A 23152-nucleotide genomic window follows, 5' to 3' on the forward strand; every position below is an offset into this window, starting at 1 on the left:
CATTTTGGGAGAGACCTACAAAATTCCAGAAGATAGCACGCAAGTTCTCTAACTCCTCAACATCCCAAAGAAACAGAGCCTCGTGGCACTCTATGTCCAAAAGCTTCTGCGTGCCCTTTAAAAACCCAATCTATAGCTCAATTTTCTCATCTGAAAAATGAGGACAAGAGCACCTAACTCAAAGGGTTTTGAAAGGATTGAAGAAATTGGTTAACAGGTGAAGTCCTGAGATCACTGCCTGGAGCACTACACACTACACAAGGGTTAGCCATTGATATTACTGAAAAAGGCTAGTACAGTAAAAGTCAGGCCCACGCAGCTCAAAAAGAGGCCAAAAGCTTAAGAGAAATTCTTCTAGAAAAGCTAAGATCACAGGTTGGCAAACTTTTCCTGTAAAGGGACAAATAGTACTGTAAACATTGTTGGCTTATCAAGCCAAGAAGCACTATCCTTAGTGCAATTATTCTCCCTGAAAGACTAATACAGGTTTTGTTTTAAATTTGTTTACATTTTACATTTTAAAATTTGAGAACCATTCTTAGTATGTGGGGGCCATAAAAAAACAGCTGGATTTGGACCCAGAGCCACAGTTGGCCGACCCGTGGACCAGATTACGATGGTAACCCAAGTCAGTGCTTTCCAAAGGCCACAGAAGGAAATGTCTGCGAGTTGATGAAAAGTAGCTGAAAAAAAAGTGCTACCCCCCCAAACTTCTAAAATCCACACTGGCGGGGCGGGCGTGATGGGGAATAGGGCGAGGACCCGGAGTCGGGCCTCCGGGGCCGGCCAAGCCCTGCCACACTTACTCCCAGCAGCGGCCCGCGGCCGATCACCGTCTCCCCAGGCACCAGGGCCACCCGGGGGCCGCCGTCCTGCGGCTGCAGCTCGAAGCCCCCGGACATGGCGGCGAGAATGAGACCCCTTCGCAAGGAGACAGACCCCGCAGCCGCTTCCGCCTTCCATGGACAGCCGAGGGGCCTACGCAGGCCCCGGGAAAACACAGGGGGAGAGGGAACAAAGCCTGCGCCCTGGTGTGTCCCGTCCGCGAGCAGCTCGTGCCCCCGCGCTGGGTACCGAGTCCCGCCCCTCCACCCGGACCAGTGACGCACTCGGGGGTTCCTACTTCACGCCGCCTCCAAACTATTGTTTAAAAGCCCCGGTTAAACACCCCCAGCCGTTCTCGCCGCCCACACGGCTCGGAGGACGCCGGACCTTGTAGTTCGGCGCGCCCCACTTCCGCAGGGTTGCTGAACTGAGACGCCCTTAGAAAACTACCTGTCCCAAGAGGCAACGCGCGCTCCTCTCTGCGCCTGTGCGAAATCGAGTCGGCAAGGCGGAGCTAGAGTGGGCGGGACTTGAGGGACTACGGGGAAGGATTCGAATTCGGCGAATTTAAATCGCGGAAGGAGTGGTCGCTGCGGCCCAGTAGGTAGGGGAGGGTCTTCCCTTCCGGCTGACGTATGGCGGTCGTGCTTCGGGGCGCGGCCCTGGCGTTGGCGCAGCCTCCCTCGGCGGCCGGGAGCTGCGGTGACAGTCGGGAGCTGCGGTGACAGTCGGTGCTGACGGTTGTTTCCGTTGTTTACCTGTCAGTGCAGTGTTCCCTGGACTCCAGCAGCTGCCGCCAGCGCGGGGCACGCCAGGAGAGTGGCTCAGATGGGACGTGGGGCCGTTCCTTCCGACCTGCGCGGTCTACATGGGGTGGGGGCTCCCCGAGAGCCGGGCGTCGGCTCGGGATCCGAAGATCCCTCTCTTTGTGTGACACCTGAAACAGGGGTGAGCGCTCACCCACATAGAGAGGTAATTCAGCAAAGTTTGGTCCATAAAGAAGAAGGGGATAGCTTTCTAGGCATCCAGGCAAAACTGGACCTGGAAGAAGAAAAATGCCTAGTGGGATTTTGGGAACCTCACCAAGTCACCCCCGAGTGTTCAATTAAAAAGCCTTCATCTGCCTCCTGTGGAATGACTAGCGGGAGCACACACTTTATTCCCACTGAGCTCCTGGGAGAAGTACAAATGTGCATTTAAATGCACAGTAACTACTATTTTCAAGAATAGAGTAGTTTGGCTTTGGTTTGTATTGCTGGGGGTGGGGTGGGGGGGTGGGGACGGAGCTGGTGGCAAAAACTTGATTTTACCAGTTTGCTTTCTTACTTCCCCAAGCTGTCAAGGGGAAGTTCTCTGTTGAACACAGTCATTAAAATTCTAACCACCGTAACTAACTTGGATCACAAACAACCAAATGAATGGAAGCGTCTGTGGTCTTGGCAAGTCCAGAAACATATAGGTGAGTAGCACACCTGGAAAGGGGGATTTGTCACTAGCTCAGCTGAAATAAGTATTTAGCTGTTTCTGAAACCCCTCCTGCACCACCACCCCTCGTTATAAAAAGAAGTGCAAAATGGAATCAACTGATTTTAAGTAAACAGAACTGTCTTCACATGCAAAAATAGCTCCATTCTTTCAACTCATTTCAGAATGTACCTTCGGTAAATTAGCTGAAACTGAACTTAAAGCTTTAGTCACATACTATATCTAGCTGAGTTATAAACATTATTTATAGTTCTTAGTCACTGTTACTTATTGGCCTCGTGACTGTTATCTTAGTTTATGATTAACTTAGATTATAATTAACTATGCATGTATGCATGCATATATATGTATGTTGAAGAAGCCGTTTCTAAAATATTAATCTTACAACTAATGACTATTGGAGACTTCATGTCATTATAACCCAGACCTCAACCTCTTCTACATTCCAGATAGGATCTAGAGTCTGATCTAAAGAGAGTGAGTGTTTTTAATCTTTGCCTTTTAGGCTACATATGACGATAATTTACTAAAACATCAAGCTATGAAGAAAAACTCCAAGAGGAACAACAATTCAAGAGTTTCTAACATAGAATCGAACTCTGTGGATACTGAGAAGGGAAAAAAAGAGAGTCAGAATAACTTTGTGGATCTGCTGCCTCCAGAAGTTACTTTTAAAATTTTCAGTCAGCTGGACGTCCAGAGTTTGTGCAGGGCTTCGATGACTTGCAGGAGCTGGAATCATGTAATAAGAAACAACAACTCCTTATGGAAACCTCATTGCCTGACTCTGAGAGCCGTGTGCCAAAGAGAGATCGATGATGATGTAGAAAGTGGTTATCCTTGGAGGGTAAGTTTCATCCTTGTCGTCTGCAGTGTTTTTTGACAACGTGGTGGCAGTTTTGAGCCCACTCCACCCTCTGCTCGGAGGAGGGAGCATCGCATACAGAGTGACGTACAGAGTGTGTTGGCTTTGGGGGTTAAAGTTGAATTATAATTCTTTTCCTGCAAGTCACATGCTCTCTCGTCCATCCTTTTACATTTTTTAAAATCCTAAATTTAGGCATGCACCTCTGTTAACCACAAGGGAAGTGGCTGCTTCATTTCACTCCACCTTATCCAGACCCCCACCAAACTCTGGCTCACTCCGTGATACATGCACAGACACACACACACTTACTGGTATATGTGTATATCAATGTCAATATGTAATCTTTTCAGCCCTGTCAGTCACATTCTCTAGTTTCAGACAAACTCACCCACCAACCACCTACTAGGTTCTTTGACAATGCTGGTTTACCTCTTTCAGGTAATACTCCTGAGGAATTACCAGAAGAGTAAAGTGAAACATGACTGGCTAAGTGGCAGATACAGCAACATATGTTCTCCTGTTAGCCTACCAGAAAAAATCATGTACCCGATGGATGCGGACACATGGGGGGAAATTTTAGAAGCAGAAATGGAAAGATAAGCAGAAAAATCACACACAGATCTCCTAACTTTGAGAGTTTAAAAGTAAAATGACTCTTGAGGTTGTAAAAGGTATATCTTTAACCGTCCATTTTTTGGTTTGCCTTTTTACTACTTAGCATTTAAAAGAAAACTAAGTAGAAAATATAAAAATAAAGCTTTGTTTTTATTGCATGCTTTAGCAAAAAAATGTTTCTGGTTTAACTGTAATGTGAAAAAATCATGAAATATTATTTAAACTGTACTAATAGAGTGATTTCAGAATGTACTATTTCATGTATTTGTGTTAGTCGGTTGCAATGCATTAATGACAAGACAATTCGATTGGTGCTTTTTACTTAATGATAATTTGAAAATTCAGGAAGCCATTTGAAGAAACTGACTTAGAGATTTATAATTAGTAGACATAACTAGGTTCATGGGAAGACTCCCTAAATGAAATTAATAGCACTGTGTTTAAATGTATAGTAAATTTATATTTCAGTAACTTTAAAGTTTTCATTTCTAGGGAATCGAATTGAACTGTCAAAACATTGAAACCATTTTAAAAATGTGTTAAACTTGTGGTTTAGTTTAAAATTAATCTGACCAGAGGGCTAAAACTTGAGATTAAGATTCCCCATTACTTGCCTACAAACCTGGAATTGTTCTCAGGGCTGAAAATATATGGAGAGTTTCCAGAGCACTTAACTGCCATCTAGGCCTCCAACCAATTTTTCTTGGTAAAACGTACCATCTTTCTAACAGCCTTAGAGCGCCATCTAGTGTACTACTGGTGCATAACCACGACAAAGGACTTCAACTCCTTTTTCCCTCCACTCTCAAAAGAAAGAAAAATATTATTTTAGAGAAACCTACATACTTGACTTTGTTGAAGTTTATTGCTTTGTAAGAACCTTTAACTTTTTTTCTCTTTTTCTTAAAACTAGGTGATATAGTACTCACTGTACCCGATTGTTCATTTTGAATCTGTGGCCAGCACCGTAGTTAAAAGTGTTTACAAAACATTGTAGTCATTATGGGTTTTTCTCCTTAAATTGTGCTCGACAGCATGAAAAATAGGAGTCCAGGAAACCAGGGTTTAACGAATAGGCAAATATCAGAAGGATGCCCCACACTGTACAAACTCCTTTTGTTGGGTCAAGTAGGCGATGCTTGATTGTCGCCTGCTGTCTTCGTAGAGTTGGAAGGCGCCTTGAACATCGGGCAGTCCACTCTCTAAGATTGTCCTGTAATCCCGCCGTGGGAACGGTCTTCCTCTCACCCATCATTGATTCTTTTCTTGGCAAACTCATTTGTAAAACTCATCATCTTGACCTGGAAACCATCCTTAACTTCTACAGTCCTCAATTAAGTGACCCCGACCCTCTTAAGTTTCCCATAGTTCTTTGTGCATACCGTTCTCAGCACTGTCATACTACCTTAAATTGTCTGTTCTGTTTGTCTGTCTCCCCTTTTAGACTATGAGCTTTTTACACTTGATCTTAGCCAAAAGGCCGAGAAGCAATGACTGTGAGCTTTTTAATGGCAGGGACCATTTATTTATTTTTGTATTTCCAAACATGGAACACAGTAGGTATTCCATAAAGATGTATTAAATTATTTCTTTATTATTTATTTTAATCCTACCCAGAATGTATAATAAAAATAATTTATCATATTGTTAGTGGACAAGATTGTATTGAAATGCAATGTACAATCCATAAAATATATGAGAAGCTTGATATGAATGCTGATATGTGAATTATTCTCATCTTCTCCAAAGCTGTGAGAGAAAAACAGGAAAGTAAACATTTTTTAAATTTTTTGAATAAACACTTGAAAATAAACTTAACCCAGAAATATCACTTATTATTTTTAATTATTGGGTCACCCCCAATCAGTTTTAAACATTATTTTGTTATATGACTAATCTTTAGGTTTTTTTAGTTCTATACTATGAAAACAATTCTTTATAAGCTAAGTTATAAGCTATGATCACAGTCTATAGTAAAGGGAAAATTTTGGATACCTTTTATGGAATGGGCTTAGAATGAACTGTACATTTATCAGACCAAGCCATTGGCATCTGAGAACATGTGCAGGTGGAACAGAATGGAAGGAAGGAAGGGGTGTTTTTACTCAGAGATAAAATGTCATGTGCACCCAGTTTGTAAAAAGAGACAAGTTTATTGGGGACAGAGGATTAAGGAATTTCCGATTTTTAAAAAATACTTGACCAGCTCAAGATCTAGTTTTTTGGTTTTGTTTTGTTTTTTTTTTTTTTTAATTTAGGAATCTTTCTCTAGTTGCCTCTAGTTTATAACAATCTTAGACCAGGATAATCATCAATAAAAATTTACCTTAGAATTGTCATGTATACAAGCCTAATTTGAAAAATACACCCCTAACCGCTAATTTTCATCTTTGCTTTGACTTGATATGATATCTTCTTTCCAAAACTTCAAATGCCCTAGTAATAGTAATAAAAATAAGTTGAGGAGTAACACTAAGAAATGGCTTGGGAAGAATCATCCATAAGATTGACAATCACACATTTTTATTTAGAGTTGAAAGACCAAAACCATCAAATGGATGAACTTAGATCAGCAATGAACAAAGTTGATTAATTACAATAGCCAACATTTATTGAATGCCTACTCTGCCCCAAGCCTTGTGCTTATGTGGGGGGTACTATTACTCCATACCCATTTTATGCCTGAGGAAACTGATAGTTAAGAGAATGATCTCATGTATCAAGTTCAACCCTCCTCCCCAGCACCTATAAAAGTATGTAATACACAGTAGGTGCTTATTAAATTTTTATTTTGAACGAATTAAAAACTTCTATGAGAATGAGTAACTCAAACAAAAGAGCCAAGACTGTTCTTCAACCTTCCATTTTGAAAAATTTCAAACCCACAGAAAAGTAAAAATATATGACAAAAAAACTCTTACGTATACCCTTCACCTAAATACACCAGTGGTTAACGTTTCCACATTTTATTATTTGTTTTTGCTGAAGCATTTGAAAATAAGTTGCAGACATGACACTTCACCCCTAAATACTTCAGCTTTCATCTCCTAAGAGTAAGTACACTCTCCTATAGACAATATTTCTCATCTAAAATGTTTTATATTAATTCACTAATATCATCTAATTTACAATCCCTATTTAAGTTTAACCAATGGTTAATCAGAGTTAATCTGTTGAAAAGTAAAGACAAAGAGAACAATGAAAGCAGTCAAAGAAGACGGACAAACTACCTCTGGATAAACAGTAATTAAACTGAATGATTTTTTTTTAAGTCTTCTGAAATTCAAAGCAGCTAATTCCTTTCTTCTTAGCTGGATCCACCCTCCCCACAAAGCTCTGGATGCCTGTCTTCACAGGTGGAGGGCGACTTATTGGGGATGAAAAGTACAGTGGGAAGTGTTACCAGAAAAAAAAAAAAAATCACCCATTCTATTGTTCCTCTACACGGTAAAACAAGGCAGGAAAAGGAAGAAAGAGTAAGAATGGTAGAGACTGAATAAGACCGAAAAAGGTCAGAGTACAAAGCAAGGATGCAAATCAGTTCTGACAAAAGCTCAGCATTTTTTTGTTGTTGTTTATTTTTTGGCAGAGGAGGTGGGGTAATCAAGTTTGTTTCTTTCTTTGTTTATTTTGATGGAGGTACTGGGGATTGACCCAGGACCTTGTGCATGCTAAGCACGCGCTCTACCACTGAGCTATACCCCCCCAAACAAAAGCTCTCTATATATTATAGATAGATATATAATATTTTTATATTCAACCATACTATAAATAACCCCACATTTTTAGTAAGCCCTTTTCACATTTTCCAACACCTCCCTAGTCCCTGCCAGTCAGGGCAGAATGGATGATAAAATAAAATAAAACTAGAGGTTTGCAAACCACACCAATTATGCCCTGTTACCGTAAACACTAACTTGTCGAGGAAAAAAATTTTCATAACCATTTTCTGAGGCCTGTTTTACAGCTACGGGTCTTCTGAGCTCTGCAGGGAAGAAACTGACTGCTGGTTTCCCAGTTTGCTCATTTTGATTTAGTTTTAATATGACAAAATTATCTATTTGAGTATCACACAGTGAAAGCCTTGTGGGAAATACATAAAATCATAGAAGAAGCTTTCTAAAAGTCACATTTGAAAATTTCTTAACTCAATGCAGTGTCTGTGTTTTTTATCGCCAGTAAGAAGCCTAGGCAGGATTTTGTTTTTTTCTTTATTCTTATAAGTTAATTATAATAATTTTTAAAGACTTTTTAGCATTGTTTTTTCCTGTGTGGCCTATTGTTTTGTCAGTTCAGCTTCTTTTTTCTCTCCTAGATTTCTTTTATGATATATTTTTAAAATTTACCTTTTCCCTAAATGTTTTGTCTTGAAAATTTTCAAACATACAGAAAGTTGAAAGAATAATTTAATGATACAATCAGCCCAGATGATCCAATTGTTAACTTTAGCCACATTTGCTTTCTGTATAGCAGGTTTCTAGACCTTGGCACTGTTGACATTTTGGGTTGTTTAAGGGGCTGTCCTGTACTTGCGGGATGTTTAATAGCATCTTTGGCCTCTAGTCATTAGATGCCAGGAGTCCCCCTTCCCAAATAGTGACACAAAAATGCCTCCACGCATTGCCACATATCTCTGATACACAATCGCTCTATAATAAACACACACACACCACTTTTGTTGAGCTGAAGTATTTCAAACTAGGTTTTCAGGCCTCATGGTATTTTACTCATAAATAACCACAGCATGTATTTCCTCAGGACATACACCCACTCTAATACAACCACAACCCCATAATCATACCCAAGAAATTTAACTTTCATACAATTGTATATTATCTTAATACTCAGCTCAGATCCAAATGCCACTCAATTGATCACAGAAGAGTATGATTTCGAGCTTTTGAATGCTTGCCAATCTGTTAGTGAGAAATATCTTAATGTAGCTTTTTGGCAATGATTTATTTTGAACGTTTTCAAACATACAAGAAAGTTGAGATAACATCCTCATTGTAGATTTCATTTGCATTTCTCTTGTCATGAATTAGGTTCATACGTTTAAAGGCACCTGTATTTTAAAGTCTTTGCTTTTCTCAAGTTTTGAATGCTTTGTAAATAGAAGTTAGCTCTTTGTCTATTGTATGTGGCAATTATATTTCTCCCAGTTTGTCACTTGTCTTTTGATCTTGCTTGAAGTGGCTTTTTTCCCAAAACTTCTTCTTATTAACGTAGTCAACTTTGTTGATGTTTTTCATTATCGCATCTGGATGATGAGCTTATTATAAAAGGGTTTCCCACAGCAAGACTATAAATAAATTAACTTGGGGTTTTTTTTTTTTTCTAGTATGTTTTTAGTTCACTTTTCCATTTGGAGTTTGTCCTGGAGTATGATGTATGTTACGGATCCCAAATGATTTTTTTTTTCAAATAACTGTGCGGTTGTCCTGACACTGTTTTCTAACAAGTCTGTCTTTAACCCAGTCAGTTGAGATGCCACTTTACCCATTAATAAGGTCTACTTGGTCCTATTTCTGAATTTTCAGTTATGTTCCAAATCTATCCATCTATTCATGCCATACTGTTTTGGTTATAGAGAATATAATAGTATTTCATATTTAATATTTAAATTAATATATTAGTGTTTAATATATTTTCCTATATATGCATGTATGTTCATTTTTCCATGCAAACTTCAGAATCTTGTCTAGCTTCAAGAAAAACACTTGTTGAAATTTTATGAAAGTAGTGTTAAATTAGGGATAAGTTACATACTTAGGATGTCAAATTATCTTACCGCAGACCAAGGAATTTTTCTTGCAGGAATATTTTACGTTATTCCTCATATGGGTTTTGTACATTTCTTTTTAAGTTTATTTTTCAAGTATTTTTATCTTCTATGCTATTATTGGAAGTGAGATTTCCCCCTCGTTTATCTTCTAATAGGTTACCATCACAAATACACACACACACATACAGACACAGCATTAATTTTTGGACATTGTACATTTGTTGCTTGCTAACTTATTGAATTCTTTTGTTCATATTAGTGTTATTATTGATTCCCCTGGGGTTTCCAGATGTATTACCACAGGACTTGCAAATGCAGTTTTACTTTTTTAACCCCAATATTTTATGTCCGTATTGTTTCCTTGAATGAGTACACTGACTAATGCATCCAGCATGATGTTAAACAGTGAACATCTTTGCCTTGTTCCTTACCTTAGTGGTAATGCTTCCAGTATTTCTCCATCATAACATTTCCTCTTTCTATTATATATCTAAATCTGTATCTATAATTTGTGTATATATAATCACGTTAAGGGAATATCCATTAATTTCTATTTTATCTAATACTTTTTATTAGGAATGCGTAATGAAATTTATTAAGGGACTTTAAATCTATAAATTAAGTTGTGCATTTCTCACCTGAGAATGTTTAAGAACTTTACAAATACTATGTTACTCTTCTACACACTATAACAATGGTTTCTTCGGTTGACATAACACGTGTATTTTCTCAGACCCAGAAAACCAACAATATTGAAGATCATATGCTGCAACTTTGAAAAACTTGATGAACAAGCATCTTTCTTATCTATAATTATCTATTATACAATAATAATATCTTTCATGAATTAAGTACATTTTATGTGGCCATTTACCCATAAAAGTCTTGAAAAGTAGTTTTTGCCATCACTGTTTTAAAGATGCACACATGAAGGCTCAAAAAAAGCAAAGTAACTTAAATGGTATGACATAGCTTTTACATGGGGGATAGAGACTCTGACCCTGGGTCTGACTCAAACTTTCTGCCACACAGTTCCTGAGACCTGGTGAATGCTAACCGGCTGCCAGCAGAGGGAGCGCTATTCCTATGGAAACTTAGACAAAGAACTTGAGCCAGAGAGGAAACAGTTCATTTCAACTTTGTTAACTGACTGGAAAATTTCAGACATCAGAATTTGTCTAAACCCTTTTAATTACAAATGACAGAACTGAAACTAGCCCTGCCCATCCCAGGTGAAAGGGTTGGTTGGACTGAGAGTCGAGTGGAGTCTTTCCTGGAAGAGAATATAGGATATAATCCAAAAATAATAAACAGATTCTACAGCAAAAAAGTTAAGATGTCAGAAAATATAATCCTCTCCAATGAAGAGATTTTCACTTTATACCGCCCTCCAGTCCTGCCCTGACCGCCCAGTGGGTTTCCACCTTAATCGCCAAAGGCACAATTAAAAACATCTGAATTCAATGTTTTTTTTGGTCCAGAAAAAAAAAAAAAAAAGTCCACGTCATTATTCTGTGCAGATGTTTTTCCATGGGGGTATTGTTTCATTTTCCATGGGTTTGTTCTCCACATCTTCAGCTCCGTGCCTCCGCTGATTCTGCAGTCCTTTGAGGTTGGGCTGTAGTTGTGAGTCTATTGTACTGAGGTAATGAAATGCAAGCTCTGAAGTTGGTTCCAAAAGCTTAAAATTAGACATTTATGGTTTAACAGTCTTTAAAGGTAAAGAAATTTCTCAGCCTTTTACTAACATTGTGAATAAATTCTGCTCCCTTATATGAAAAGACTAGAAAAGGAATTCAGCCAGGAGTCAAGACACTTCTAGAATCATGTTTTATCCTTTCCCTTTGAAACTCTCTTAGGCAGAAAGAGTGAGCCAGGGACCTTGGGAAGTCGAGCAAGGTAATCAAAATTCACATGCAAGATTCCGTTTCATTTGAAAACACACCTGTCATGTGTAAGCTTTGAAATTTATCTTCTGAATTACACACTTTATTATGTATACAGTATCTACATCTCAGAATGGAAAGCAAAATATTCCCAAGTACAATGTAAAATTGTATCTCAATATGACTTAGTTTTGACTCCATATGACTCCTTTCCTGAACCTGCCGAGAGCACAGTATATTGGTGATACAAAAGTCACCACTCAAGTTTAATGGACAGATATTTAAAGAGATATGTTCCCTCTATACCCACTTTGATAAAAGTTTTTATCATGAGTGGGTATTGAATTTTATCAAATGCTTTTTCTGCATCTATTGAGATGAACATGTGGTTTTTGTCCTGCCTTTGGTTGATGTGGTGTATCACATTGACTTGTGTGTATTGAACCATCCTTGTGACCCTGGATAAATCCAACTTGACTGTAGTATATGATCCTTTCTTTATGCATTGTTGGATTTGGTTTGCTAATATTTTGTTGAGAATTGTTGCATATTCACTATGCTGTATGCCAGAAACTAAAACAACATTGTAAATCAACTATACTTCAATTTAAAAAAAAATACATTGATTGATACTCAAGGAATGTTGTCTTTCTGGTGTTTTCTGTATTGTACACTTTTGTGCAGTTGCAAACAGGAGCAGGTTTAGGGTAATAGAAATATCACTAACACTAGTTAGTAGTAACAGTCTAGGCTGCCTGCCTGCTGCTGGCGTTAAAGGGGCATTTGCAGAATCACAGAGCCTGGCAGTAGACCACCCCTGCCCTCAAGAAGCTTGCTGAAGACCCCAACCCCTGGGGGCTACTTCAGCCCAGAGGTCACTCTGGTAACGCATGTCACTTGTCAGCGTTTGTCTCTTTTTAGGTAACGGGAACGTATTTTTCCAGACCTTCGTTCCATAAATACTTGGGGATTTGGAGTTACATGTTAACAAGTTTTAACATTTTGATTTTGCACATTTCTTCCTTTGGTCTTTTGTCACCTCTGTTTTTGTTCTCTGCATTTATCTTTTAGCTTCTTTTGGCTTTGTCATGATTTTATCCTTCTAAACCTTGGGCTCTAGAATTTTAACTTTTCACCATTTCTATTCTTGACTTTACAGTATGTATTTTAGCCTTTTTATATTCTTTTTTATTTAGCCCTAATTGTTATCCTTAATCTGTGTTTAACATTTTAGTTCTGTCCATTTTCATCCCTCTTTTTTATTTTATTTTTTTAAATTTTTAATCAACTGTATTACTTTAATTTTCTGAGTCATTCTGGGCTCAGACCTCTTATTTATAGTTCCTTTTTTATTCTCTTAACTTAAATTTCTGTTCACATGTTTTTCTTTTTAACTGTTTTCTCTTGTGTCCATAGTAACTTTTTTAAATCTGTTTTTAACTCCCGAACTGTAACGACAGGCAAGATTTATGGGTCTAAGAGTAACCCAGCTGTGGTGAGAGCCACACCACAGACAGAAATGTGGGGTGCGCTCCTCCTTCTAGCCGGCTCTCCGCTTGCTTCCCTGGCTCTGCCTGGCAGATCATCTGTCTTAGTCAGTGTTCTTCTCCAAAAATAGATGTTAACTGGGTTGTACCAGAAACTCAGAAATGACAACTCCTTCACTTCCTGCTTATGTAAAAAGCATATTTGAGATGCTGGAATGACTGCTCTTTAGAAAGAGTTCTAAGATCTATTCTATTCCGTATTCTAAAATCTAGGGTCTGTGCCATACATAGCTCGTCTACATAAGGGGCTGAGATTTAGGCAGGAAGGACCTCTTCTTCCTCCAATTTTCCCTCTTGCAACATATCAGGTATCAGCTGCTCAAACCAAAACCCCATGAGATCATAGAAGCCAAAGTGATTTGTGAATAAATCAAATTATGTCGTCCCCTGTGCAAAACCTGTCAATATCTATCTTTCCATCATACCTCAGATGAATCAGAACTCTTTCCCAGAGCCTCCCCCCCTGCTGACCTGGTCCCTGCCTCTCTCCTCCTCCTCACCTGACCCTTTCCTGACCACACCGAGCTCTGGCCCACCCCAGAGCCTTTGCACATGCGATTCCTTCTTCCAGGGTGCTTGTTTCCTACTCTTTGCAAAGCAGGCTCTTTCTCGTCCTTCAGGCAGGGTGGCCAGCCTTCCAGGTTTGCCCAGGCCTGAAGGGATTCTAGGGATGCAGGACCTTTAGCTTGAAAACCAAGGAAGCCCTAAGCAAACTGGGCCAAGCTGATCACTTACTGTCATTCCTCAGCTAAGCTTTCCTGGCCTGTGGTGTCCAGAGTGGGTTCCGCACCCAACTGCCTAAAAGTCCTCATTTCAACGTGGTGATGGCAAGCCCACTGGCTCTCAACATGGAGCCAAGAAAGGCTTGTGTCTGTGCCAGAGCTGCCTCCTCCTCGGCCTTGCCCAGCAGCTCTCTCGGCTGTGCTGGGTGACCGGTTTGCCACGGAGCCTCCACATAGGAGTCTCTTCCAGAATCTCCAAGTGGAAGCAGGAAAAGCCATCCTCCCTTCAGTTTACCTGCCTCTTCCCACTCTCCACACCAAGGCCCAAAGATGGACATTCACAACACACTTCTTCAGTCCCTCCTGATTCTTTCTCTCCGCCTTTCCCCACAATCCCACAACCAGAATGTGCGGCTTTCATGACCACCAGCGCTTCCCACATCCTGGCCTCACCATCTGGCCACTCCAGCAGGAGTCCCGTCTTTCCTGGGCTTACACACTCCGTGGTCTCAGTGCTCAGGTCTTCAGAAAACTTAAACCCTCTCTCTCTCACCATGAACTAGATTTCAAGCCTACTGTCTTGCTGTAAATCTCAAAGAATGGCAAACAAAGGAATAGTACCCTTTTCTTACTCTCACATTGCCTCTGTAACAGATCAAAATCACCCCCAAGTCTAACCAGGGAGATGGTCATATACCAGGAAAGGCACAATATTACTTTTCTCTCAATATCACCTCTGTTAAATTACATTTTCCTTTTTTAATTGGTTGCGCCTTTAGTCTGGAACTAAAAATCTCACGCATTTCCTTCCTCCCTAAGATGTCACTGTCAGGTTTGCAGTTCTTGTTCCAGTTCGCAGAAATTAGCCTTAAATCTTTTAAGTAAGAGAGAGGTGCTTAGTTTTATTCATACTGAAATCTGCTGATTACAAACACAGGTATTTCCGAATGCAGATACAATCTTTGCCCCATGGTTTTCATATCTAGACTAACCACTCTAAAGATAATTATAAAATTCTGCTCTTCTGGCATCTCTTCATTTCTTTTTTATGCTTTTGTTGAACTGCAATTTAGTAACTTCCCCTTGGTAGCAGTTTTTCATTCCATGAATATTCAGTTAGATGGTAAAAAGAATAGTCTCAGTTCATTTTCACCACGTCTGAAATCAGAGAACTTTTTGAAACTTAGTTCTTAGCTTCACAGTTATACTTCATACCATGATTCCTATTTTTGGAGACTGACTTCAGTGAAGCAAAGTGGGTCAGATTATTATTTGCTAATCGAGTTTCCTCAAGAAAGATTTCTCCAGGAATAAGTAGATTGTGTAATATGTTTATGTCACCATTTATGAATCCCCACACAGGATCATGTTCAGTGTGATAAGCTGAAATGTCAACCAAATGGCCAAGTCTTTGATCCAAACTTGCTGGTTATTTAAGGCAGGCATTCTTTTTCTTTTTTTTTTTTTTTTAAGGCCTAGGAAAGTTTTTTTATAAGTATCTTTTATTACCTTTTTTTTGGGGGGGGCGGGTAATTCGTTTATTTATTTATTTATTTTTAGAGGAGGTACTGAGGATTGAACCCAGGACCCCGTGCATGCTAAGCATGTGCTCTACCACTGAGCTACCCCCCCCCAACCTAGGCTTTCTTTTTTTAATAGCATAAAAGAAGTTTGCTGTTTTGTTTTGTTCTACACGTCAAGCAATCTCTTCAACATTTTGCAGAACTAAGTCATTTAATTGCTGCAGCCACATTGTGCAGCTGATTTATTAAGCAGCGTATACGACTGTCTGGGTATTAAGTAATGGGGCCATGTTGAGTTCATCGTGAGGCATCCGTAGTGTTTCCCGTCTTTTATTTCAAGGACAGAGTATTCTTGGTGACTCTGTCATGAACATTTGTATGGATCATGTTCTGCCTCTGAATTTAAGTTTTGTAACAAGCCCAGCATTAACACTAACCATCACAGGAGCATAATCATTTTGATCAGATTATATTAGAAATTTTTGGACTGTTCACAGCACAGGATTAAGTAGATGAAGAAAATGTCCAAGCCCTGAGAGCCCTGAGAAACTCCATTATTCAGAGATGAAGAAGATGAAGAGGAGCCAGCAAAGGGGACTGAGAAGTGAAGTAGAGGGAAAACTAGGAAATAAAGTGAAAGGCTTTAAAAAGGCACTAGGCATCAATGACTCCACATACCACTAGGTCAAATAATAGGATGACAGGGACCATTGGTTTAATAATGTAGGGGTCATTTTTGTGTCTAAGAAATTGACAGGTATGATTTATTGCATGTATAAATCTAATTGGAAATATTATTGCTCAAGAGTTGAAAAAATGCCTGCGCACTTAGAGGACACATTGCATGAAAATTTGTATTTATTTGTAGTATTTCCAAAAATGATCCTATATGACCAGGACTCCACTGCTGCTTTGATCTTATCTTCAGGATCTTTTTCTCTCCCACCTCCCACTCCTGCTTTGCCCTACAGGCATCCTTGATGTTCCTCAAGCATACTCCCACCTCAGGGCCTTTGCACTTGCTGTTATCTGTCTAGAATGCTTTTCCCCCAGATATCAGCATGGCTCAATCTCTTCCTTTAGGTCTCTGCTCCAATGCTATCTTATCAGAGAGAATTTCCCCAACTCCTTTCACTAAAAGAGCACCCTTAGCCTCTCACCCCCAACTCTTCTTTCCTGGTAGCTAACTTTGTATGTAAGAACTATCACTATATTATAATTTTATCTATTTAACGAGAATATAAACTCAATGAGATCAGCAGCTGAAACAGTCCCCGGCACTTAGTGGTTATTCAATAAATATTTTGAATGGGTATTAATTAAATAAATGAAATGAAAGAAAAGCAACTGGCCAGGGTATTTTCACAGTAACTAGATACAGCATAATTATTAATCTGCCAAGAAGGATGAAAACCTCAACTTTGACTACAGAACATATTTTTAGAATCAACAAGGCAAATGTCTTGCAAACATCCCCACACCCACCCTTTTATCTAACAAGATGTAAATATCCATCTCAGAGCGTTCTGGTAAGAACTATACTGTAGTCTTTCCTAGTCTCTGGTACCCAGTTTCAATATTGCTGTTGAGGAGACTAATAGCATCCTTACTCCTAGTTCCTTACATGTGCCCTATTTTTATTTCTTTTCTTCTCTGATGTTCTTAAATTTCACAGTGACATGCTTTGAAAAATCAGTACTAGACTCTCTATTCTAAAGTTTCCATCTTTATACCCTAAGCTTTTTTTTTTTCCCAGTCAAATCCAAGCTTGGGATTTTTTCAGCCTTCAGCCTACTGCCTTATTTGCGGTCAAACTTCCAGTTGGTTTTCTAACCTACAAATTATACAGGATTACAAAACTACCAGGTTGTTTAGTGCCATCACCTCCAGCATCGTAGTCGGCAGTGCTTCCCCGTCGGGACTTCAGAGAATCTATGTGGCAGTTAAGAGAGTGAGGACTTACCATCGACCTTGTTTAAAATTAAAAGCAGTATAAGCCACGTTAATTGTGTGCCTTGTCTTGCCTAGAAAATATGCTCTTTTATAAGTATTGCCTAAAAATTTGAAAAATGCGCAGGGTAGACTGGATCATTGCCCCTGAGGGTATTTGTTGGGCTGTCTGACCAGGGGAATGGCGTCACAGCCGAAGGGCAGAACTCCCGGAAAGCAAAGGCCCCCCCCCCCTCCACTCTAACGACACAGCCAGCCTTCCAGGTTGGTCAAGGTCAAGGAGGCTGCCTGTTTGTGTTGCTCCTGGAAAGGTCCTTCTCCATCAAAAGGAAAATAAAACTGTTTGAAGGATGTATTGACCTTGGTTTTCTCGAGATGGAAGTCACAGCTGATTAATTTTTTTCTTTCTCAAGTGCATTTTGCTGTTTTTTTCCCCACAGAAACCTGGGTTTTTTTTATCCTTTTACAGCTGAATTTTCTCTATTTGATTTCAAAGAATGGCCAGGACAGGAGACTGGCTCGTCACGAGGTGCATTATGAGCACCTGAGCCCTCAAAGAGCACCCCTGGAAAATGATGTTGCTGGAGAATCGGTTCTTGCCTTGCACGGGATAGAATTCAAGAGCGAGGCATAGCAGAGTGAAAGCAAGTTTATTTAGAGAGATACACACTCAGTAGACAGAGTGCAGGCCACCTCCGAAGGCAAGAGACAGGACAACCATGAGGCTGGGGGCTGTTAGTTCTCATGCGCTCAGTAATTTCCTATGCTTCAAGCAGCAGGATTTTTCCAACCATTTTGGGGAATGGTTGGGAATTACCAGGAACTGGGCCGCACCTACTTTTTGACCTTTTATGGTCAGCCTAGGAACTGTCATGGCGCCTGAGGGTGTCCCGTGAGGCTTAAGGTCCGCTGGAAGTCGAATCTCCTGCCATCTTGGTTCTAACCAGTTTGTCCTTCCTCAATGGCTGTGTCATTCCTTCAATGGTTGTGCCCTGCCCCCTTCAGTCCTGTCTCAGTGGGATCAAATTTTTATGGTGAATAATATAAAAAAATTTTTTGATTGGGACTTTATCTTGAAAACTTTCACTACAAGGTAAGAAACTATAATAGAATAATAATTGTGGTAGACAGGATAACGGCCCCCTCAAAGACGTGCAGATTCTATTCCCTGGAACCTGTATATTAGGCTATGTAGTGAGAGGAAATGAAGGTGTTAATCCACTGACTTTAAAATAGAGAGATTGTACCGGATTATTCAGGTGGGCTGGATACATTCACAGGGGTGCTAAACAGGGATGAGCGAGGCAGAAGAGTCGGAACCAGAGAGATGGCATCAACCGAGCCATTGCTGGCTTTGAAAACGCAAAGGGTTTCTGAGCCAAAGAATGTGGGAAGCTTCCGGAGCTCCAAAAGGCAAAACAAAACAAAACATGGTTGTCCCCCACCCCCAGAGCCTCCAGGAAGGAACAGTGACTGCTCTGTAGACGCCCCGATTCGAGCCCAGAGAGGCCCATTTTGGACTTCTAACCTCCAGAATGATTAGATAATAAATCTGTGCTATTTTAAGCCACTAAATTTGTGGTAATTTATTACAACAGTAAAAGGAAACTACTACAATAAATTTTTATTGAAAGACAACACAATTAAATTCAAAAAGCACATTAATCTTAAGTGTACAGATCATAAATTTGTCTTCCCCATATTAATACACCCAGTTATGGAACATTCCAGCATTCTATAAGATTCTCTCCTGCAATTTCTCAGATTATACACTACAACTCTAAAAGTAATCAATACTCTTACTTATACGAGCATCAATTTTGCCTGATCTTCTTAAACTTTACATAAATATAATCATGCAATATATATTCTTTGCAGGCTGGTTTCTATCATGCAACGTAGTGTCTATGAGAGTAACTTATGCAGGATAATCATTTGAAATATTAACAGAAGCACTTTTTATTCTGGGCCATTTTTATTACTCCCTTAGCCTCTCCAGAGCGGGGAGCAGAACCCAGCTACAAAAAAAAGGAAACCGTGTTCAGTGTTTAGTCCCAAACTAGGCATTTGATACCCATTTTAGAGATAACAGTTATGAAAGACAACGTTTTCATTAGCGAGTGCTCAGTTTTACTAGGAGAGGAAAGAAATTTTATGTTCAGTTAAATCAAAGCTGCGGGACTAGATGGAGTTCACATCAAAGTTAACAAGACAGTAGGGAAATATAAGGGTAAGATTTAGAAAGACATTTTCTGAAATACAGGAAAAGCTTTTTAAAAAATTCATTCCAACCAAATATCTTTTCCCAACTGCCTTGGTGCTATAAACACCGCACTCCCCTCACACAAGCAGGTATCACCTTAAGGAGGAGGCAGGAAAACAGCCTTGAATTTGAATCTTGAGTATTTCAAGCTTAAGGTCCCAGTGTGCTCTCTCTGCAGGGTCTGCAACGTGCACCCTCTCTCCAGCACCAGGCTCCTAAGTGCATGGTGATCAGCGGTACCTGTTGGCCAGTGTCTTCCTCTAGTACCACCCATTTTCCAGCAGAATCCCTCCTCTGAGATTTCCCTGTCGATAGCTTTCCCCAGCACCCTGGAGAGTAGATTTCCAGTAAGTTCCACCAGTAGGGCACCTGAATGACTTCTCCACCATCCAGTGAACCAGGGCAACAGCCTCCCCAACTAGGTCTGAATCTCAGCCCCCAGGGGACCCTCTTTCTTGGGTGTTCTAGATCTGCCTCTCACTTAAATCCTTGGCAGGTGCCTTCCTCTCTTGCTTTAGAGAGATGTCAGAGGGCAGGCAGCATAAACTCCACCCTCTTTCTTCCTCTCAACCTCTAAAGAACTCTGTTTCTACAACTGTCTCAATTTCCTTTTTCACATCAGTAGTACCCCTCCTGCTTTCCATGACATGCTCTGTCTGGGCCAGTGATCCAATCTTTCACCGCCTCCTCCAAAACTCTCCTCACTTCCTCCTTTCTTCTCCTCTCCAGCGTATTCCTACTCTCAGTCCACAAACACTGAGTTCCCCACTAAGAGAAAAATCTCTCACTTTGTTCTGACCAGTCCTCCAAACCCCACCTCTACGTGGATGACTCAGAACATGAAACATATGAGCAAAATCAACCCCTGACGCTACTGACCTACCACATCCCACATCTGTGCCTCCCCCGGTCTTCCCACATCAGTAAACGTTTCCACCGTTTGTCCAGTCAGTCAGGTCAAACACCTCGCAGTCAGCCTTCCTTTGTCTTTCTCCCGTAACCCAGCATCATTCAGCAGGTCTTGATTGATCGTTCTACCGCCAAAACACGTCCCAAATCCGACCCTTTCTCTCCATCTTCAGTGCTACTAGTCTGGTCCTTGCAAGTCTTACTCTTGGCCTGAATGATTCAGCAACTTCCCATGTTTCCGAGCGTTAATACATGCCTCCTGTGGTCCATTCTTCATGAAGCAGCCAAAGAGAATTTGAAAGTTGTCACTTCTCTAAAATCCACAAATGGTGAATCACGTCACTTCTCTAAAATCCATCAATGATGTCCTCTCACCCTTAGAATGAAACCCAAGCTCCTTCCCTGTCTCTCTGATGTCTCCTATCACTTTCCCCCTAGTTTATCAAGCCCCGGACACACTGGCCTTCTTTGTGTTCCTTGATGACGCGGCGTTCAGTCCTGCCCTGGGATCTATGCACTTTCTCTTTCCACAGGCCAGAAGGTGCTTATTTCGTGCCTGTTTACTTTCATCAGTAGCACATTCAGTGTCTGAAGTTGTCTCGATTGTTTACGGACCGTCCCTGCACACTAGATCGCAAGCTCCCTGGCAGTGGGGATCGTGCTGCCTTAATCACCTAGGAAAGAACAAGCACTAATGAACTAACATGGGCCCGTTGAGCAAATAAATGAGTGAGTTACTCTGAGTTACCATCTGAGGTCCTATTACTCCTGGAAGCTACAAAGCAGTTCTCTGTAATTCACCATGACATGCTTTTAGAGTGAATCGTCCGCAACCACTGCTTGTTCTTTTTACTTACTTACCCTCACCGTTTTCTCTGTGCTGTGACTTTTCACCTCACCGTCCTTCTGAAAATTCTCCCTTGAAGGTCACTGCTAGCTCTCATGACCAAACCCAGCAGCCTACATGAAGCCTCAGCCTTCTCACCCACCATGCCTGTGACACCGCTGCCCACTTCCCTTTTCTTGCGGAATCACACTTGTTTCTAAGCTTCTGTAGACCGTGTCTTGCCAACCCCTTTGCTGGCCCCTCTTCCGGCTCCTGATCTCCATCCACGGGTCGTCCTGCTTGTCAACATAGAGTTGTGTTAATTTCTTAATTCTACGCATCCTCCTCTGGTGATCACATCTGTCTCCTAGGACTGCAGATCCTCAATCTCCACTCTCTCTCCTTACAACAAACTCATGTCCCGAACACGCCCTCATGCTACGATTTTCTTTTCTCGATTAAGGAACTGTTCTTCTCAGAGGATGAAATTACTACAGTCCTCTCTGAGTACCTCTTAACTCTCACCATCTTATTCAGACAGTGCCATCTGTGGATTCTTGCTTTGACATGATTGTGTTTATCATTATTTTTACTACCTACCCTCTGATACATCCCATGCAGGTGAGCCACCAGAGTCCACTAACTGATTTCCTAGCCCATGAGTCACCTTCCTCCAAGCTACCTCCATCCCTTGAACGAATGGCTCCCCATTGCCTCCGAGGAAAAAGGAAAACCCCAGATTCTTTAGTTATTCATTCAGTACAGAGTCTTTAGCCAGTCTTCTAGACTTTCCTCAACATTTCTTTTGAAGCAGAAATCTTCTAAGTCCATTATTCACAGAGCAGAAGAATCAGATAGTAAAAGTGAATGAACTGTCCATTATAATCATTAATAAAGATTATCAAAATCTCTGCAAATTTTAACATTGTTATGTAATCAACTGAAATTTTTGTTATATTTCTTTCATTGACAAGGAAACTTTCTTTTTCAAGTGTAGGTGAAATTCAACTACATTTCCAGCTCCATAAAGTCTCTCTCACCATTGAAAAGTGTTCTCTTGGTTTTCTATCCCATCTCTATCAGCTATGTATCTATTTCCCTGTGCAATCAAGTGTCTTAAAAGAAGAGTTTACACTCTTGTTTGTCTTTAATGTATACACTTACCCAGGTTGAGCTCACGTTTCTTCAGTTCCCACATCATGGGTGCACAGTAAATAGTGAACACATGAGTGGATGAATACGTGGGCTCTTGTTCTCCCTGGGCATCCTCTCTCATTACCACAGCTTCAAATACCCACAGACAAGCTCGTGACTCCAAAACCTCAAACTCCACTTTGACCCTTCTTCTTCGCTCCACTCCTGTACATCCCCAACTGCTACTGGGCAGTGACTCCTACCCAGGACTTTAGGTTTAGTATTTTCCTATCTAGATGTATCATCTTTTCCACTAACCAGGCTGTTCTTTTGATCACCAATCAAGTGATCATCTTCCAGGTCCACTGGATACAGGTCAAGGTCAGAGTCTTCTTGAAGCCCTTGAAGGTCTGCTTGGGGTGAAGGGAAGTACCCTCCCCCCACCCCCACGGAGTGGAAAGGAAAATTCCACTGCATTACAAGTCTTTTCCCCAACGAAACAACCTCCTTAATTTCCAACTGATCTCTCCAAGTTCTTCTTTCTTAGATTCCCCCAGACAGGAGAAGAGCCAAGGTTCACACATCTGGCTTTTGTTCTCCTTTAGCAAGTTTTGATATGAGAGTACCTGTCATCTACTATTTGTTCTGGACCTTTTAAGGACATTAGCTGAACAGAGACAGAAAGAATCTCATTTTACCACCTTGTTAAACTACTGTATATTGACCTCCATGCCAGCGTCAGTCATTTCACTTCTGTGATTTTATTTTATCCTTACCTCAGTGCTGCAACATAGGTGCCAGTCTCTCCATATTC

General features: G+C 40.6%; 2 protein-coding genes across 5 annotated transcripts in view; one reads left to right on the top strand and one right to left on the bottom strand.

Moving 5' to 3' along the window:
* APLF (aprataxin and PNKP like factor) overlaps positions 1–1103 on the bottom strand; it is a 68420-nt gene extending 67317 nt beyond the window's left edge. Inside the window, exon 1 of one of the 3 annotated variants that reach the window (XR_010384166.1) lies at positions 807–1103. Coding sequence is in view for 2 of the 3 variants with exons in the window: in XM_031467176.2 (XP_031323036.2) it covers positions 807–902 (96 nt within the window). In the remaining variant the exon portion in view is untranslated. The remainder of the gene's footprint in view (positions 1–806) is intronic. The other 2 variants (XM_031467176.2, XM_010979904.3) reach the window with 2 other exon arrangements.
* A 246-nt stretch (positions 1104–1349) lies between these two features.
* Positions 1350–12101, top strand: FBXO48 (F-box protein 48). Of its 2 annotated transcripts, XM_010979906.3 has the most exons (5): positions 1350–1429; positions 1591–1797; positions 2161–2284; positions 2816–3157; positions 3617–12101. In XM_010979906.3, the coding sequence occupies exons 4-5, from the start codon at positions 2852–2854 to the stop codon at positions 3776–3778; spliced, it is 468 nt and encodes a 155-aa protein (XP_010978208.1). In that variant the 5' UTR covers positions 1350–1429; positions 1591–1797; positions 2161–2284; positions 2816–2851; the 3' UTR covers positions 3779–12101. The 2 variants fall into 2 exon arrangements, with proteins under 2 accessions (XP_010978208.1, XP_010978209.1); XM_010979907.3 differs by lacking the exon at positions 1591–1797 and having other exon boundaries at positions 1359–1429.
* The last annotated feature ends 11051 nt before the right edge of the window (positions 12102–23152 follow it).

The sequence above is a fragment of the Camelus dromedarius genome, chromosome 15 (genome assembly GCF_036321535.1).
Source record: "Camelus dromedarius isolate mCamDro1 chromosome 15, mCamDro1.pat, whole genome shotgun sequence".
Classification (NCBI taxonomy): domain Eukaryota; kingdom Metazoa; phylum Chordata; class Mammalia; order Artiodactyla; family Camelidae; genus Camelus; species Camelus dromedarius.

What these genes read in the sequence shown, in the direction of transcription:
- FBXO48 (XM_010979906.3), top strand. Translation starts at nt 2,852, where the DNA reads ATGAAGAAAAACTCCAAGAGGAACAACAATTCAAGAGTTTCTAACATA. An exon ending in AAAGTGGTTATCCTTGGAGG is followed by an intron (nt 3,158 to 3,616) that starts GTAAGTTTCATC and finishes TACCTCTTTCAG; the next exon opens with GTAATACTCCTGAGGAATTA.